At 32.9% G+C, this 16,372-nt stretch overlaps 1 protein-coding gene across 2 annotated transcripts in view; it reads left to right on the forward strand.

Annotated features, from left to right (window-relative positions):
• The window catches only part of RPGRIP1L (RPGRIP1 like), an 81,943-nt gene that overhangs the window by 53,007 nt on the left and 12,564 nt on the right, over positions 1–16,372 (forward strand). For both annotated transcript variants that reach the window (XM_075715207.1, XM_075715208.1), the window contains exons 22-23: positions 1,046–1,137; positions 10,784–10,967. In XM_075715207.1, the coding sequence (XP_075571322.1) occupies positions 1,046–1,137; positions 10,784–10,967 (276 nt within the window). The remainder of the gene's footprint in view (positions 1–1,045; positions 1,138–10,783; positions 10,968–16,372) is intronic.

Below are 16,372 nucleotides of genomic sequence, written 5' to 3' on the forward strand. Positions count from 1 at the left end.
CTCCATTTTCTTAAGCATTTCTTACTAGCAGTGGGAGCTGCCTCGTTATGAGAAGCTTCATGACAGAAATGATATTCTGGTGTACTTTAGAGCTAAAGCTGGGTGGTGGGTATGGTGGTGTTATTTTCTTCCCAAATGGAAACTGTATTGTAATTGAATGCAAAAATCTGGTATCTGACCTAGATTCATAAAATATTAAAGGAAACCTGGCTTCTATTTAAAATGTCTTTATATTCTCCCTTAGAACTATGCTGTTCTAAAGACTATTTTAATGAATACGCTACTTTTGTCTGCCGATAACAGCCAATGCTGATATCGGAAATCCTTTCAGACAGTGAGAGGGGCAGTATGTCATATCACATCTGTGACATAAAGTTGTTAGAGTCAGATTTATTTAAAGATTATAAAAGCCAGGTCATCCTGTTCCACCTCTGAGCTTAAACTGTTTATCATTGAAATAAACCAAGTCCAAGATACCAAGTTTAAAGTAAAAGCACAAGCAGGATGCTAACATTTTATGTTGTTTGCAGCTTCTGCATAAGAATTCATTAGAAAAATTGGAAAAACACGATGCTGAATCCCTGTTGTGTTTATAAGTCATTTGCTCCAGAGAAGAGACCTGAATGCTTTAGAAAATAATCCACCTGCATACAGAACTACTTTTTAAAAAAAAAAAAAAAGTACATTCTTCTGTATGTGTGCATGGTGTTAAACGTAGTCAGAGGAAATCCACAAATTCAGGCCATATTGTTATATAAAGCTAACTGTTGTTCATACTTCGGTTCATCACAGGACTTACATCATTCACTCATCAACTTCAATCTGCGAAACATTTTTTTAGCAAATCAGAAAAAAATACAGTTTAGATGACTTTAAAGGTCATTGATTTGCCAGTGTTAATCTTCTGCAAGCAGGAGAGGATTTACTTGGCATTTATACTTTATTTATTGGAAGAGCAAATATATTGCTATCAGGTTTCTTGTGGAGTCTCAGGTGGACTACAAACACAAAGGGTTTTAACTACTTTTTTTTTTTTTTGAGCAAGATGAGAGACAAGAAAATGATGACATTGAATCAATAATAACTGACAGCGATGACTGTATTGTTTCAAGTCCAGTATCCAAGAATATTAAACAGGTGAGTCAGAATATTTATGGCAATTATTTGGTAAGTCTAAGAAAAATATTTCAAGCCTAGTGTCCTCTAAAAGTAGCTTTGCTACATCTAATGTCAGATTCTAAGGCATTTTCAACAAATGTATGTTTTCCTGTCTCCAATTCAAACAGACACCTTTTCACAAAAAAAAGAAGTTAACCTGACCATGTCGTGCATGTGATTTATAGGTGGTTTTTTAATGGGAAATTTGTTGTCATCTTTTCCATTATTGTCATACACACTTAGAAGTAGATGTTTCTTATTAGTTTCACTCTGAATTCAAGTTCTAGTCGTGCACAAAATCTCCTGAACAAAAGATAACTATTGTAATATGAATGTTTAAAGAACTTAGTCTTGTTCAGTCCTACCTGTTGCCTTTATGTGGGAAAATGTGCTTTTCTGCTTCTTCCAGTGCTTTCTGAGGAATGGAAGGATAATTTCACTTGTCAAGGCCTGTAGTAAATCTACAACGCTTAGCTACCTACTGTGTTTCATCCCAGTATGTTGACTTGATTGAATGTTGCTGAAATGGCAATTGCATAACCTTGAGGTTGTTAATAACATGCAAACCTTGCATATATTTTCTAGTTCATCCACATAGATTTCTTTTTGTTTCTGACTTCCCAACAGTTTTAGAACTGAACATCAGTTTTCAATAAAGTTTGTACATGCACATTATCCAATCACTTCAGTGTACTTTCTCTATTTTTATTTGTGGGCATGTACAGTCATAATATTCTCTTGACTTGTTCTTAAAATAGCAATAAATGAGCATAAAGTCATATATACAAAATGACACAGCATAATACAGATTTGGAAAATTTACTTTGAACAGTATTTAAATAGTATAGTTCTCTAAAAGAATAAGAATATTTCATACTTTTAGATCTGACATTGACTGAACAAGCTTAAAAATATAAAACTAGCACTTAAAATTCATTATAATAGTTCACAGAATATAATTCTAGCAGTTAATACTTCTCTGGTCTGTCTTAGCCTTCTTTTAAAGGACCGGGGTGTACTGTTATATCCTGTTAGTCTTAATTTTTTTTTAATGTGCTGCAATGTGATACCTAGAGGTAGTTTGGTTTTTTGGTTTTTTTTTTTTTTTAATCCTTTTCTCAAGGCTATGTGACATCTTACAAAGTAACTAGCAACAAGAAGCAATGCTTCATATGCGAAATATAGCTCTTTTTTTTTCCAAGTAGCAGAAGAGATTTAGAAATGCTGTCACTTATATATGCAGCAGAAATATGCAGAAGGTACTTTTGAAGACAGAATTGCATTTTTTATATGTAAAATATTAAAAAATTGTTTCACCTGTAATTCTGAGAACTAAAACGAGTGCTACTCATCACCATTAAGTCAAACTACAATATGGTTGATCTATATACATTTCTAGTCATCCTGTATTTTATTTTATCAAACTATTTAAGAACACTTCTGAGAGGATTTTGAGGGTAGATTAATTTCAGGTTCATTAATTTCTACCTCTGTCTATTGATCTGTTCCTCTGGTAACAAAGTGCATGTTCAAGAAGGGCAGATGAGGCAACAAAAGCAATAAACTATTAAGGCAACATGTTTGATACAAATTGGATTTTAAATATAGGCATTGGTATATTTGAAATCTTGGGTTAATTATAGAATTCAACATGTGAAAATTGTGATTGAATTTGTATTTTTTTTAAAGATTAAAAATCACTGCCTTTTATCTTTTGAGATAAATATCCTGCTGGTAATCAAACACTGTAAATGAGACTTGTGATTTTTAGAGATCGTTATGCTAATTATCCTATAAATCTGAGTTGTATGCCAAACTGTTTAAGCCATTTAAGATCATACTGTTTCTTTTTTGCATGTTGCAAATTAGACAGTTCATGGTTATTTCTTAGATATGTTGATCATAAAGGGTATCTAACAGATTTTCCAGTACTTAGCTGTACCACTTGCTTCTTTCTCTTTCCTTCTTGTCTATGATGTATAATTAATCATAGATTACTTCATTTTGTTTCATTTCATTTACAACATTTATGAGCTTCACTTTGTCGGTATGAAACGCTTGTCCCCTTCTTTCCTTTCCAAAGTGGCGTAATTAGTGTTAGCATCTTTTTTAACAGGCTACATAAAGTTTAGTGGCTGGATTAAATCAAGTCATTAACATAATGTGCTATACAATTTGCCCCTATCTCTTTTCGTTTCCAGTACATCAAAGTGCCACAAAGTGCCAGTGTAATTGGGCCTTGCTAGCTTGTCAGGTTCAGTCAGGCTGATGGCTGCTGCTTTTACTAAAAAGCTTCCAGGCATGATAATTAATAGAGAAAAGAAGTCTGAGAAATGTAAAAGTTTGGACAGTTCTCTATGAATATTTCATACATTTGAATAATCAGAAGTTAACATTATCAATTTGATGTATAATACATTGATTAAAAGACTTGTTTCAGATCCTCAAAATAGACATCAAAACTGGGAATCTGAATTTTCTTTCGCATGGTCTTTATATTTTAAAAAAAATATTAAAAAAAATCTTTTCTCTTCCATCCCCTCCTCCCTTTCACCCCCATGTCTACGCTTTATCCTTACAGAAGATAATATAGCATTCGGTTATCACAATAAAATCTACTGCTGTCAGCTTCCAAGTTGTCTTAAAATGTGCCCATAAGGCAATTAGTGGCAAAAACAATTTATTTGGTGGTGGTCCCATTTTTTCTATAGTGTGTTTACATGTCTCTCTTTTTGTTGCAGATACTGTGAGTGTATTATCTTGAGCTAATAGCAGTTTATTGAAAACTGTCATTATCAGCTCCTGTAAATTAAGATCTTGGGTCAAATTAATTTTGACATGAAAATCTCTCTTAAACACCATTAAAAAGCAATACCTATTGCTTGTGGTTCTGCTGGTCAGTGAAACATGTTTGTGCAAAGGCGGGAAGATGTAAAGCATAAAGCTTATGTATAGCAAAGCAATAAATGCTTTTCCTTTTATTATGCCTTTTTTGTACAATTACTTGAATAGTGTATTTCCTCCTATGAGGTATCTGCGTTTAATGCAAAAAAGAAAATTATTTGGACATTGTATTGCAATTTTAAATTTTGGCTGTTTTGATTTCTCTTTACATTTATTTTCTGCAGGACTTGAGTACCTTTGGTATACTTTAGAGAAACTTCTGAGTGCTCAATGCTTTTCTTAAACTGGCTTGTTCTGTGTATATCTAATCTGACTGTAGAGAACTAAAATTTTAGGTTTTTAGTATTACCCTGTGTTGCTGAGTTGGCTTGATTCTACGGTGCCGAAAATACTAATGCTTTGTATTCTCTTAGTCTTGTCTCGATCTAACCTTAGTTGCTTTGTGCTTTTATTCTATAAGAAATTGGGGAAGTAAAAGTGCTGCACCAGCATATTTAAAACAAGAAATAAAATTCATGAAACGGAACTATCTTAGCGTAAGATAAAATAAATTATTAAAGCTTTATAGTCAGTATTTTCAAAGACTACTGATGGGTCTCAGATTAAAAAGGAACATTTGCCATTCTCCATCTTTAAGGTGATTGTTTGCTATTACGGTCACTATTAGACAGGAACTAAAGTAAAACAGAGAAAGTTTGAAGAATCCAGGAAAGACCTGTTGTCTTTTGCCACTGATAAAGTTTGAGATTATGGTAGTTTGAATAGGCAGTACACTGAAATGATGGATTTACAACTTCTAGCACTTGTCAAATATACTTTGAAGTAATAATTAGAAGCACGTACTACAAGTCCTTCTTGTTGTAAGAACTGAAAGAAGAGGGAGAAATAATACAAAAAAATCCCCAAACACCAGCTTTTAAAATGATTCAAAACAACAGGATTGTAAGTCATTAGGCAACCCATTACTTTTTAAGTAAGAAATAAAACTAACTAGTCAGAATATTAAATTAAGTACAAGGTCAGATTTAAGGCTGAGTGCATAAGCCCACAGGAAAAGCATCAACTGGAGCCAGGAACCAACCTGACTGGTAATATTTTCTGTGGTTATGGATATGAATGCTCCTCAGTTGATTACTTGAGACACTATATTTGTCAGAGCTCATTGACATAGAAGTAAGTTATGGTGACTTTACAAGCAGAAAGGAGTATTTTTCTAGCTGGAGGTCTAAAAACCAAAGGATGGGATTTGAAACTAAATTTGAGTTTTGATTAGCTGTGATATATATCACCAAGCATCATTTTTTTCGTGCTGTGGGTAGTATGAGAGAGAATCAAATTCCATTCGGTTTTGTATGTCTATATTGTCCCCACACAATACTGCAGTGGCAGGGGGGGACACAGTGTCAAATGTTAAGTATTAAAGCTCTAAATAGAAAGAACAGCTGTATAAAAAAATGTGCAATTTGATATATTTTTTTCACTACAGATGCACTCTTAAATGAAAATAATATACTGATACTTCTGATTTCTTCCTATACTAAGGGGGTTTTTTTGGTAAATGGATTAACTTTCAAATACAAATCTTTAAAATTTAATTTATTTTTTAAATCAAACCAGAAGCCTGTGATCTACATATAGAAAAGTACATGCATCCACACATACAAAAGGAGAAATCCTATTGCATTTGTCTTTGTTTTGTTTTTTACATAATACTGTGACTTATTTCAGGTTATCTCTGTAACTTAAATGTTGGCTTGTATTAGCATACCAAAAATGTACAGAGTAAGACCTCTTTTTATTGGAAATGTTCTGTCTTTCATGCTGATTTACTGAAGGATCATGTTTCCTTTTGAAATGAAAGGTAACTGTAAGTTTACAGAGCATTTGAATTACTTAACTGTGTGACCAGTTGGTACTGATGTAGCTAACTGGCTTTGAGATTTGATAAAGCTGGTATTTGTTTTTTATTTTATCCGGTGGTATAATCAATGGTGAGCGTTTAAACACTAAAAAAAAATTAAGTCACCTTTTTGAGATAGTCTGCAGTAGAGAGGAGTGTAGCTTAGTTCAGGACTGCAACAATATTGCTTATGTAGCCTTCCCCACTTCTTGGGGAGAAAATGAAACTCCGAGTTAAGGAAGTTTCTACCTCACCAGTCAAACAGCTCCAGATACATCTGCTTTTTTGTATTTATTCATCCATAGAAACAGTTTATCTTTAAAAGCTGTTTGTTGAGGCAGTGCCACAGACAAGTTGCAAAATCAAATTTTTAAAAACAATGCAACTTCAGGAGAAACATTGAACAATTTTATGTTTATTCTCAGAAAGGGTGGGGAGGCAAGCCATTTGAAGGGAAGAAAGTATATTATTCCAGTGATCAAAAGTTGTGTTACGAGCAAAGTGCTAATTCCACTTCAAGTTCAGATGTATAGTTGTCATGGTCATGGTGGGAAAGCTTCACATCCCTCAACAACTTAGTATTTTCTAAAATGTTTGGTGTTTTATACTGAATTAGAAATTGTCTTTTCTGAAAAAAAACAATACATTGGTGGGTATGTTACAGATTTGCATAGCAGAGGCAATAGCTAATCATTGAATTGTCTCAAGCTGTAGGAAGTCAGTCATGCCTTTGAAGATATTAAAGATTAATTCATGCTCTGCAAATTATGAATTTGGACTCTGCACTAGATAAAATGGCAGCAACCAGAGACATACGCATTATCACAAATAGATTTTTTTTGTTTAGTGTGTTCTTAATTCTAGACAAAGCTGAAGGTATTGCATCGAACCTTATTATGGCGCTAGCCTTGTGCCATTGCATTCTCCTCCTAGCACATGGCAAAAACAGTGATGCTGGGGGAAGATTGTATGTGCCTTTCCCTCCTTCACAGTAAATCCAGTTCCAAAAGAGCTATTGACCAAGGAGAGATTTCCTTGCCCCAGGTCTTAGGAAGAGTCTAAAGTACATGCACTTTTGTAAGTCCTATCCATTTAGAGAAGGAACAGGGAGCATTTCCGTATCCCTCTTCCTATTCTCACATCTACACCATTGTGGGGAAAAAATCTGAAAATAGAAGATGTCCCTAACATGAAAAGTCACTGCATACACTTTAGGACTAGAATAATTTTTTGTAATATGTATTTTTATATGTATATGTAAGATGTTGACCTGTTAATCATAATTACTTAATGAGTAATGTTTGTGTCTCTGAACAGTTAAATTAGATTGACATTCCTGTGATAGCATTCCTTTGCAGCTCTGTTCTGACATTGTTAATAGGATAATCACAGGCATTTGGCACTTGATAGAGGAAGAGGATGATTTTGCCTCAATAAATGTTATTTGTCAAACAAATAATATTGATAGTGATTGAAGTATTGATAGCAAATGGATGATTACTTGTGATTATTGGACAATAGCTTATAGTTTATCTGATGTGCTCTCTGCTCAAAACAGAAGGGAACAAGGGAATAAGTGGACTGTGGAAATAAATACATAAAATATTAAGGAGTAAAGCATAAATATTTTTGAGCATTGGTAAAGACAGGATTCAAGTTGATCTTACAGTTAAGAAGTTTCCTTTATTTTGAATTTTTCAAGGGCAATATATTAGTTAAGACTGTGGACATAAAAAATAGGGACACTGTTTACATTGTTCCTATAAGTGAGGCATTTTCAATGCTGCTGTTCTGTGCAGAAAGCACAAACTCATATTTTTGTAAAACACTTAATTCTATGGGATACTACTGTGGACCATTTGAGTCAATTTGAATTTTATTATTCACATCAAAGTCTTAGCATTTTATTGTGACCAAAAAGGAAACCAAAATATGGAATATATAGCTTCTTGAAGACAGCAGTGAAGACTTTTTATGGAATTAAATAAGGCATTTTTAATCTCAAAAATCAGAAAGATGAGAAAAATTATGTCGAGACTTCAAATTCTGGTGTAATGTCCAATGCATTTAGTACTTAACCTAATCCTAAAGCTTGTTGAAGGAGTTCAGTGATTCTTCCAAATCTCTGGGTAGTGTTAATTACAAAGAGTCAATATTAAATGGTAAAGAAAGAATATTGACGTAGAGTAAGTATCTTGCCCATGTTTTTGTTTTCCTCACTTGAAATGAAAGCACTGAACCAGTTTCTCAGAGGCAGTCTTTGAAAGTGTTTAGTATTCTTTATTTTAATAAGTGTGTCCAGTCTCTCTGTTAGAGGAAATTTCATATTATATTTTGTTCTAAATCCTAAATTTAAAGACTAACTTTATTCCCATCAAAGTCGAATGATTTGTGGGAAGTAATTGGTCATGACAAACTATCCATTTTTCACTTGAATAGTACCTAATAAATGAGACCAAGGCTTAAAAAAAAAAAAAAACAACTTAGGAAAACATTTAAATAACATACTTCACTCTGCATCGTAGAAATATAAATGGTTGTTTAAAAATTAATTCCTATCATATTTTGGATGCTACATATATTTTCAGCATGGCTACATAATATGACCATTTTTGTATTAGTAGTGAAATATGACATGCTGGCTATGCTGCTCTTAAGCAGTCCTATATTTCTTATTTGTAAATATCTTTTTTTAATCAGCTTGTGTTCTCCATTGTATATGCTGTATTCATGTTTAATATTAATAAAGCCAGGCCTTAAAATATTCTTGACTGTTAAGCTCTGAAGTAATTTATTATTTTTTCTTACAGTTTTCTAATAGTATGTGTCAGTTATTTGCTTCATTATAAGTTAGAAAGCAGAATACCTGGGTTTACCCTGCTGTCCTTGAAAAACTGTAATATTCTTTGCCTACAGTATGCAATTACAAGCGTTAAATATGTCAAACAAATTTTAAGATACATAAAAGGAATACTTTATAATACAGGTTATTGTATTTGGACTTGATTCATAAACTACTGTCTGTGTACAAACTAGTCTGACATAGCTGCTAAATACTTTGGGGCGAACAAAACCACTCAGCATATCACTTTAAATACAAATGCTAATACATCTGTTCAGTGCAAGAAGAAAAGAGTTGTTTCTGAAGTAAAATTAGACAATGGAGCCAATTGCATTTTTTATGCATGTGAATGTAGAGTGCTTGAGGTTATTAGTTGAAACTGAGTAACCTTTCCAGGCTTTCATCTCTTTCTTTTCAAATTTGAATATGAAAAGCATATTCGAGTCAAAGACCATCACTTTAATGACATTTGGCAGTCATTTGATTTATTAGATTTTTAGAAAAAAAAAAATTCCTTTAAATATTTCATCATTCTATGCTAATCCCAGTAATATTGCCAGCTGAAGCCGTGTACCTGTATTAGTGGAGACAGAATGGTGTGGAATTTTCTCTGTCATCCCAGTAAAATTTCCATGAATCTACTGAATAATAAAACAACCTTATTGAAATATTCAGATTTGGGTTTTTAGTTAAAGTGTCTTAGGATACATAATAAAAGGAAATGTCTTTTGAAAGGAGGGGGTAAAATTACTTCATCAAATATTGAAAGGGCTTGACAGCAATGGAAATTGTTTTATATGATGGATACTTTTACAGTAGGATACACCTGCTTTTCAGTTTGATTAATTATGTAATTTTCTTGGAAAAATATAAGCTATCTCCATAATAAATTAGAATACTGACTTGCAGTTCTAACACTGAATCTAGAAAGCTAATCTTTTCAATATAATTTATTACTTCAAGTGATTTAAGTTTATAATCAAAAATTGTCAAAATATTTCCATATAAGAGAAATATTTTTAATAAAGTTATGAACTTAAAAAGAAAAGAAAGAAGTAAAAAAAAAATTTTTTTGACATTTCTGAACTCCAACGTGGTGTTTGCTCTTTGAAGAATCTCATCTTTGAATGCTCACCTATGTACTCCAATTTTGAAACCATAGTGGCTTTTCTTTCTTTGAATTACAGTTACCTAGGGAAATATTTGTGACTCTTCCTGTTGAGTCTGACATTCCCACTTAAATACATAAAGCTTATTAAAATTTATCTGTATGCAAATAATATAGACTTTGCCAAACAGTATGAAACAATTTCAACAGAAAAATGTCATTTTAGTTAAAAATAATAAGAAAAGGCTCTGGTGAAGAACAATTGGGATTTGCTTTTATTATCATATTGTTAATTTTAACTTTTAAATGTATATTTGATTTAACTATAAAAGTTCAGTAAGTGAAGTTGAATTCCATATAAATACAGTGTTACTTTACATGCCTAACTACTTGGTGACTTGATGGATTTTTATTGAACTATTTGTAGTATAGTCTGCAGTAGGCAATGAGTAACAATTCTCTTTCATTTGGAAAGCTTCAGTACCTAATATTACTGAGAGTATTTCAAGCAGTTACAGGATCAAGAATCAAACCACCTTGCTGTGTAGCTAAAAATAATGGCAACTGAAATTTGCGATTCGGATATCATTGGTACATGAGGATAACCTTGACCTAATCTTCTCCAGCAGAGTATGACTATTGCAAAAAGATTTTTAACACCGAATGTAAATCAGTATCTGTTGCAACAATATTCTTAACTACAAACCCTGGGGCTTTAGAATCTCATTGTGTCTATGTCAAAATCAATCAATCAGTGTTAATCATACAAACTTGGCAATGATTTACATGTATGTTTGGTTGGTTGGTTTGTGTTAACACTTCAAGAAACACAAAATAATTTGTGTTATGTTTGTGCTTTGTTTTTAAATAGGCAACTGAAAAAATCCGGATTGAAATTATATCGCTTGGTCTTACTGAGTCACGCATTGCATCAGATGAAACAATACAGCAGCTGTTTGTAGAATGTAGATTATACAATTTCCTTGCAGAGGAGACCCCACTGTCACTTCCAAAGCCAACAAGTGGTCAGAGGGTTCACTATAACTATAGCAATGGTAAGTATGATGTATTCCTGAGCAGGCTTGTTTCTTCTCTTAAATTCTGTCTTATGAAAATGCCTGCCAGTAAGGCCAACTTCCTCTATATATTATAGTTGCATTTATCTGTGTACCAATTATATTTGTCTATTTCCCAAGTATTTTGGGAAATACTAAAGGTGGCTTTCAGGAAATGAGGTAAGGATGCAATTATCAAGTATAAAATGAATTATTGAAGTAGGCTTGTGTATGAAATGGTAACATAACAATATATTTAAGTATGCTGCTAGCACATCAATTTTAAAATTAGGCTATACATAACTAAAATCTATGTATTCCTTTTAAAAGAACATGATGAACTGATTTCTCTATCAGTACATGATGGTGCAGCAAAAAACAAAAAACATTCCATGTAACCATGTACAACTAAAATACAGTTGAAAAGAGAAAATATGTAATTGGACTTGATCTTCACTTGGGAATAGTCAGTGTTCCTTTAATAAGAACTTTCTGAAATAGGAAATTATTCAGCCATGTTTAATACTAATACATTTCTGTTTACTTCATAATACTTAATCCTGTATGTTTCATATGCTATTCTCTAATAAAAGAACATTTGAAAATAGTTTATGGCAGTACAGAATGTAATTTACACTAATAGCATACACAGAACTATTGTAATAATTGGTAATTCTGTTAATTATTTTCCCAGCTATTTCATAGTATTTCAATTATTCATTAACTTTTTTTTTCTGTTAAAGTCTATTTCATTTAAGATTCAGTCTGAGTGCTTCATGTTGTCTTGGATGTTAAGTATTGCATTTTTGGCAGAAAGTATCCTGGAGCAGGTGAATCAGCTTGCTATTTGTGATACACCATTAATACAGACATTCAAGTTAAGCACTCTTTTAAAAATAATTTTGTAAAAGTACCTTTGCAAAAGTGGTGTCACAGTCAGACCTTCAAAATTGCTACCATCTAGAAACCTGATTTTAGAAGGAGACTTGCCAAAGAATTTACTCATTTATATCCTCCTAATACTCATAAGCTATTGGATTACCCCATAGTTGAAGACTGAAATCCCTTGTAGATGTCATATCAACCAATGCTATAGTGGGACGGCCCATTTGAGAGAGAATATAGGGGACAGGGTACAATATGTTAATGTCTGCGACTCCGAGAAAGACAGTGATCTTTGTAAGGCTTTGGGGAAAAAACCCAAAACCACTGCAAACACTTTCATTCACTGAGGCTTACTTCCATTCAGACAAATGGGATTTCTGGCATCATACACTAAATGAGACATCAGATAAGTAAGAACTGAGCTGAAGTGAGAGCTGAACAATATTCATCTTGCTAGCTGCTGTAAACACTTTTCCAAATGTTCTAGATAGGCAGACACAATTGAAATAAATTTTTTAAAACCTCATTGAAATAATACTATAAGCAAATAACAGCTATTTAACACTTTTAATATTTCTTGCTTTTTGAATTTTCATTGCTTTGAATATAAGAAGCATTCAGAAGGTATAAAAATTCTTACACAATATTCTGATTCCTGTGTATATTGGGTATGGTCTAAGCATAATATGAATTTTTAAGTATTGACTCTGCAAAGCTAAACTAGCAAAACACAGAAAAGTTATGATAAATACAGAATGAAATTTCAGACTCTTAAGACAATTATGAGACTTAAATATGTTTCAAGCTGTGATATTTGAAAATAGTATCATGCTTTGTAGAGACTGTAATTCATAAGGCTTTCCAATCTGGTAGTGCTGTATCATATTATTTCTGCTAGTCAAAACTTGGCTTCATAACTTTGGTTTTTCTATTTGCTGCTTAAGTATCGAATATAGAACTCTTTAAATGTTAAAATACCCTAATGAATCAATATTAAAAGGTGGTTTTAGTCTTTAGTGACTGTATTCTGCAGCATAATACTAATGTGGTTGTTATCTGCAGAGTTTTGCTTAGATAATTGGTCAACTGTTTTCTACTCAAGATTAGCTCTGCATATAGGGGGGAAAAAAACCTAATGCTTTTTGATAATGTCAGTTGAAAAGCCAGTAAGATAATAGTAATGAAATCTGCATATGTGTTTACTATAGCTTTACTGCATCTCTTATTCATGTCTAATTATATTTGAGTATGTGAATATTTGAGGTTAATTGAATATTTTCTTTAATAAAAATGAGATTTGCATGGGTAGAAAGAAATTTACTTTGAGCTTAGAAGGAAACTAATAGTCGTCTAGATTTTCACATGGAGAAAATCAGGGTAAGTCCATAAGTAATCTAAAAAATCATTAATTCTTATAAATAAAACATTTTATATTATTTATAACTGGACAGCTTGACTGTTTTTGAAAACATCTTAACTGATACAGAAGGCTTCATGAGATTTGTTGCTTAAAAAACATTTTAAGTTTTTCCATATCTTTTGCACATCCTTCACTGTCATTGCTTGACATGTAAGATACCAGAAGATTATGGAATCTTGTTGAAAAACAATATAGTAGAACTCCATTGACCTGGACATACAAGATCCTATGAATTTCTCTTTCCACGAGTAGTTAGAGCATGTAACTTGACATTAATTGTTTATTTTGACTATGACTTTTCGACTAGGAATGGTTAGAAGACCATTTTCTTTCTTCCAAGGTCTTGGAACAGAAACTTGAATGGGACGTTTATACAATCTAGGGTTATACCGCATAACTCTTGATTTCCCATGACATTAAGTATTATATCTACTGATGGCCATACTGACTGAGGAGAGGAGCTGTTGTGTTCGTTAGTGGTGGAAGAGTTATTAGAATATCCAAGAATGCCTCCAAACACTACAGTCCCATAAAGTCAAAGAAAAGTGGAACTTGCCAAATTTTGCTCACACCATGAGTCTGTCCTGTAATTTGGTAAAAAGGAAGGATTCTGATTTTTTGATGGGGTTACTTTTGGTATGGTTTGGTTTTGATGTTAGGGTGTTACAAACCATAGTAAGCCTTTTGCTCATATTTTAACTTTTTAATGCGGTTTGAAATTGTGTGCCAGAAATTATGTCTTTCCAGTCATGTCACAATATATGCTTTAAAGTGAACATAATGGCAGTTCCACTGTCAGACAAACGTAGGGAAATGTGTTGCTCCAAGCAAAGCCCAGTCTGCCTCACGTATAAATGCATTTATTGATATTTGACTCTTAATTTCAGTAAAATTAACACTTGTCAAGGCCACAATTACTTAAATTACGAAGCTAAGGTTAGTTCATAAATGTTAACAAAAAGCATTCATATTTTATTCAATATGAAGACTTAACTATGAAAATGCTGAGATGGCAAGAAAGTTACTAGAAAGTAAGATTGATAGAAGGTCTGAAATGTGTCCTTATCACTGTATACAATGGTTCTAAAGAACAGGAAGCAGAAGTAGAAGAAAGATTTACAAAATTTTGCAAAGACTTTCTATGACATTTAATTGGAAAGCTTCCTCTCTTGAGTGAGCAGGTGGTTATTTGAACAATTTGAAGTACGAGTGTGAGTAGACCAAAGGAAGGGGAGGTGGGGGAAAGGTGAGGGCTTTATTTTTTATTAAAAATAAACTTCTGAAGATCCATATTCTAAAAGGTGGATTCCTCAGTATAACTCAAACGAAAACTTTAAGGCCTTGCATCAGAAAACGTGGTTATATTTCTTCATGTTTATTCCTTTTCTTCATTAAAGCTCAACACTGTGAGGAATTTTTTTTCTTCATCATTGTGATGAAACTCTGCTTCATCACATAGTCATTTAGTTTTATTAGAAAGTGAGCTATGAAAAAAATATGCTATAACAGAACCAGCTATGTTAATGTTTGGAATTGCAGTGATTTTTAACAAGGTTCCAGGGTCATTGTAATCTTCATGTTTTAGTGCTTCTTTAGGACAGACTTTAAAATCATAATTTTAGATGCAAACTGTCACAAGTCAATTTTGAATTATTTTTTGCCATTAATTGGATAGAAATGTGAGATGTTCCGTGCTTTGGAGCAGTGTTATAATTCTGAGTTCAGGTAGTACTAAGATACTAAGTACTAAGATATGAAAGCATGTTATTCATCAGGATCTAAAAATATATTTTCACTATGGTTAATCATTTTCCCCAGACTTGAATGGAGTTCTTGTGCTGAATGTTTTACTTGCTAGTCTGAATTTTTCCACTGAGTGAAATGAATTTGAACTCTTTAGGTTTGTAAATAATTTCCATTTAAAGTTGCTTTGGATACAGAATTAGTAAACTTAGGAAATTCCATTTGGGATGCTTATGGGAAAGGGAAGATTCTGTTGATGTGGCAGCTCCTTTGAAGTTCTTCAGCTGTCCATGTGTCTCCCTGCTGCCTCCCCATCACTTCCTGTTGCAGCCCCAGGAGCACTTGGCCATGAGAGTAGCACATGTGGAAAGTCATCGCATGCCCAAAAGAATAGCAGATGGCAGTAACAGCTTCTTTTAACCTGTCTAGGAAAGTAAGAATATTGTGGGTGGAAACTAAGGATTCCAAGATAGAGCACCAATGCTTTGCTTTCTGTTAGTAGAGAAAAAGGTGTTAAATTTCAGATTCCTTTGATTGAATGATTCAGATACCAGTTGTACCAGCTGTTTTCTGAAAGTAACTAATTTCTAATAGCGATTCTGCTGGCCAGGTAAGAGCTGAGGACCAGCTTTGGAGAAAACTGGAGAACCAGTAGAAGGACTTTTATAGAGATATGTCCTTCAAGAAATCCCTCTGCAAGGGATGCTCCTTTATTCCAATACTCTGCTCCTTGGTAGAATTGGTGATTTCTGTTCGTACAAATAAGTTTGTTTTGGATAGTAGAAGACAGTATGAAATACGTTCAAGATTTCTGTCAGCACATAGGAAAAGGAAACGATGTGATGTGGGGAGTGAAAAAGAGCTTTTTTGAGTACAGTGGCAGAATAACTAGAAGAGAGTGAATATTAAAGATGTTGGAATTTACAGACAAATTTCTAGCTCCTCCTCCTGCCCTCAAAAACAAATGAAAAATGTTCCCAAGAGCTGTGGTTTTTTTCTCAGAGGGTTATAGTCAATCTAGTTCTGTCCTAGCAAAAGTCTTTCAGCTGCATTTCTTACTTTAAAAAAAAAAAATCTTTAATACTGTTTCTCAATTTTCACGTCCTGAATTTTTATAGTCTTTCACAGTAGTTTACTGATACTTGTAGGCTGATACTTTTTGCAAGAAAGCAGCTACTTTCTTATTATAAGATGCCCAAAAACTTTTCAAAGAATTTCCTAAAACCCTGTTTCTCATTCTTTTATTTTTTTTTCCAAACCAAGGCTATTTTTCACTGTAGGTGATATTAATGGTAAAATTAAAAGCTGGTCCTTGTGTTTGTATTTTAAATTAAAACAATAAAAGGCTTTCAGAGCA

Source organism: Pelecanus crispus, chromosome 8, assembly GCF_030463565.1.
Source record: "Pelecanus crispus isolate bPelCri1 chromosome 8, bPelCri1.pri, whole genome shotgun sequence".
NCBI classification, from domain to species: domain Eukaryota; kingdom Metazoa; phylum Chordata; class Aves; order Pelecaniformes; family Pelecanidae; genus Pelecanus; species Pelecanus crispus.